The sequence below is a fragment of the Hyaena hyaena genome, unplaced genomic scaffold (genome assembly GCF_003009895.1).
Source record: "Hyaena hyaena isolate Hyena2069 unplaced genomic scaffold, ASM300989v1 scaffold_281, whole genome shotgun sequence".
Lineage (NCBI taxonomy): Eukaryota > Metazoa > Chordata > Mammalia > Carnivora > Hyaenidae > Hyaena > Hyaena hyaena.
In genome coordinates this window covers 2,225,138-2,228,468 of record NW_024080914.1, presented here as the reverse complement: position 1 = coordinate 2,228,468, position 3,331 = coordinate 2,225,138, and the positions used below count along the sequence as shown (strand labels likewise).

The following is a 3,331-nucleotide window of genomic DNA, read 5'->3' as shown; positions in this document are numbered from 1 at the left end:
ATCAGTATGGCATAGGACTTGCCAAATATACACATCAATCCAGATATGCACAATAGACCGTTGATGATTTTCTACATAGTGTGTCACCTATGAGAAATGGATTCTCCTCTGGGAGCACAGCCCAATGCCCCACAACATTGCTTAGAAAAATTCCTCAACCATTGTATCTTTCCATATTTGTAAGCATCTCTCAGTGTAGTGGTCAGAGGAGTTGATTCTCTCTTCCACAATCCTGCTCTTCCCATGCCATCAATAGTGCACGATGACCAGAGGCTGAATGACAGAAGTGTACTCTCTCTAGGAAGAGCTGGCAGAGGAGACGTGGAAGTAGAAGTAGTTGAATAACTTTCTTAACAATTAAGTGAATGTTTGTGATGGCTTAGCTCCCAGACTGTCTCTGGTTTTCCATGTGCCACCCTCTAGTATAAGGCCAAAAGGCTTCTTCTGAAGTCGTATGATAAATGCGTACTGACAGGGAACAGACAATAGTGTAGCAATAATCCAGGATTATGGATTCAGAAACTCCTCTTTGCAAGCAGCTTTCGGAACGCATTCTTCATGTCTCTATTCCTGAGGCTGAAAATGAGGGGGCTGAGGAAAGGCGTAATGACAGTGTAAGGGACAGCGATGAGTGTGTCATCTCCTCCCGAGGCTTCTGGCTTCAGATAGACAATAGCTGCAAAACCAAAGTGGACGATGACCACAGTGAGATGAGAGGCGCAGGTAGAAAAGGCCTTCTGCTTGCCCTCGGCTGAAGGGATCCTGAAGACAGTGGAAAGAATGAATACATAAGTGATGATGATGAGCAGGAAGGTGCCCGTCAAGCCGGACACTGAGATCACTGTAACAATGATTTCTGTGAGGTCGCTGTCCAGACAGGACAGCTTCACCACTGCCTGCATGTGGCAGAAGAAGTGATGGATGAGGTTGGGGTTGCAGAAAGAGCCCCCGAATATCAGTGCAGTTTCTGTCACAGAGATAAGGAAGCCTCCAGCCCAGGCAGAGACCACCAGTTGCCCACACACCGCATTGGTCATCAGCAGTGGATATCTGAGAGGGTTGCAGATGGCCAGAAAGCGATCATATCCCATCAAAGTGAGGATGAAACAATGAGTACCACCAAATCCCAAGAAAAAATACATCTGCAAGCCACACCCCATGACCGAAATGCTTCTGTTCTCAGTCAGCAGATCTGCCAGCATCCTGGGGATGATGGTCAGTGTGTAGCAGGTCTCAGAGAAACAGAGGGCACGGAGGAAGAGGTACATAGGGGTGTGGAGAGATCTGTCCACCCAAGTGAGTCCCAGGATGGCCAGGTTACCTGCGAGGGTGAGAAGGTAGAGGGCAAAGAAGGCCACAAAGAGGAATCTCTGCACATGTGGGTACAAGGAGAAGCCAACGAGAATGAACTCTTTCAGGACTGTCTGGTTGGCCATCATTGTTTGCATGTGTGAAACCTGGAAGAAACAACAAATAAATATTCAATTCTTCGGTATTCTTTGAAAACAGTGGTGTGAGGGGCTCCTGGGTGGCTTAGTCGGTTAAGCGTCCGACTTTCGCTTGGGTCATGATCTCGCAGTTCGTGGGTTCGAGCCCCGCGTCGGGCTCTGTGCTGGCTGCCAGCTCAGAGCCTGGAGCCTGTTTCAGTCTGTGGCTCCCTCTCTCTCTGACCCTCCCCTGCTCACGCTGTCTCTCTCTCTCTCCTAGAAATAAATAAAACATTAAAAAAAAAAGAAAAAGAAAACAGTGGTGTGAAAAAGACAGATGATCAGAGAGATACAATTACCAGTTGATTCTTCCATCAAAACACCATGTGTATTTAGCTTATGTGTTTTTCTAGTTTTTCATTCATATCTTATGGCTTTATTCAGTGACTAATATCTGATCACCTAGTGGATGATAGAAGATTTATTCTCACTTATTTTTAAAGAGAAGTTTACTATTTGGTGTTATGATAATGGAAAAAATACTGTTTTTATATCTGGATAAAGGAAATTCACATGCATCTAGATTAAGAAATTCCACACTTAAACATGGATTAGACTGAAATACTCAAACAATTATCATGTAGTTAATAGGCAGAGTCAGGGTCTGAGAAAGCAACTTCCAGGTATAATATTGTCTGTAAATACCTAATGAGTGAAGGTTCCTAGTATGTTTGTTAGTAACTGGGGACCAAATTTAGAAAATGGCTTGTAATTGTAAGGAAGCCCAATGTCATGATCTCTTCTTGCAGAAAATATTTTGGTCCTCAAGTATTAAAAGAAGGTAATGAACTTGTACCTTCCTTGTGCTATGAGGAGAGGGAAGATGGAATACTCTAGGACCCTCCATATTAATAACAATTCATTAGAGAATGTGGATGGTACTATAAACAGGCTTTTTTGCAAGCTCTGTGCAGATGGAGCTGAGATTTTGTCCATTCCTTCGATTCCAAACCAGCATCTCAAAAACATAAGGGCACTTGTGAGGACGAGCACTGGGTGTTATGTGGAAACTAATTTGACAATAAACTATTTGTAAAAAAATAATAAATAAATTCACATATAAGTGAAATTTAAAAAATAATAAAAAAAACATAAGTGCTAGAGATTCTACAAATTCTTTGATATTCTGTATCTATTTTAATCTCATCCTCCTCTGAAATCTACAATATGCTGTTTTTCCTTGTTTTAGACATGTTCTGTCAGCTTTGTATTATACTGACATACGGTGTTTCCTCTGCTGCAAATAACTAACATTGATAGGGTCTGCATTTTGCTAGTTTCCTTCTAATGTTTATTGGTTTTATGAGTGACAAAGTTAATGAGAATGTGTAGGACCGCTGTGGAATGTGAATGGCAGCTGAGATTATTTTCCTCATTTTAGAAATAAGAGAGTTGTCTCTATGAAATGTCACATTGTAGCTAGAATCTAATTTTTTTTACTTAATTATATATTGTTACAATTTATTTATGTATTCTCCTTCCATAAAGAGTCTATGAATCATACATCTCTGTTTTTTTAGAGTGGTAATATGGAACATTTTAAGAAGGCAATGATATCCAATACATTTGCATGGATAGCTTAGTGATCGCAAAGAGGCTGAATCTGTAAACAGATTCTGTTTTACCTTGTTATTCAGCACTGGGCAGAATGTTGAGCCTAGAGATAAACAGTGTTTCCAGGGGTGCCTGGGTGGCTCAGTCGGTTGAGCGTCTGACTTTGGCTCAGGTCATGAACTCACGGATGGTGGGTTCGAGCCCTGCATTTGGCTCTGTGCTAACAGCTGTCTCAGAGTCGGGAGCCTGCTTCAGATTCTGTGTCTCCCTCTCTCTCTGACCCTCACCTG

At 42.1% G+C, this 3,331-nt stretch overlaps 1 protein-coding gene across 1 annotated transcript; it reads right to left on the bottom strand.

The window, feature by feature from the left end:
- Window positions 1–515: 515 nt before the first annotated feature.
- On the bottom strand, window positions 516–1,466 carry LOC120241340 (olfactory receptor 10X1-like). Its single transcript, XM_039246395.1, has one exon. It carries the CDS (start codon window positions 1,446–1,448, stop codon window positions 516–518), a length of 933 nt encoding a protein of 310 aa, XP_039102326.1. The 5' UTR covers window positions 1,449–1,466.
- Between the last annotated feature and the right edge of the window lie 1,865 nt (window positions 1,467–3,331).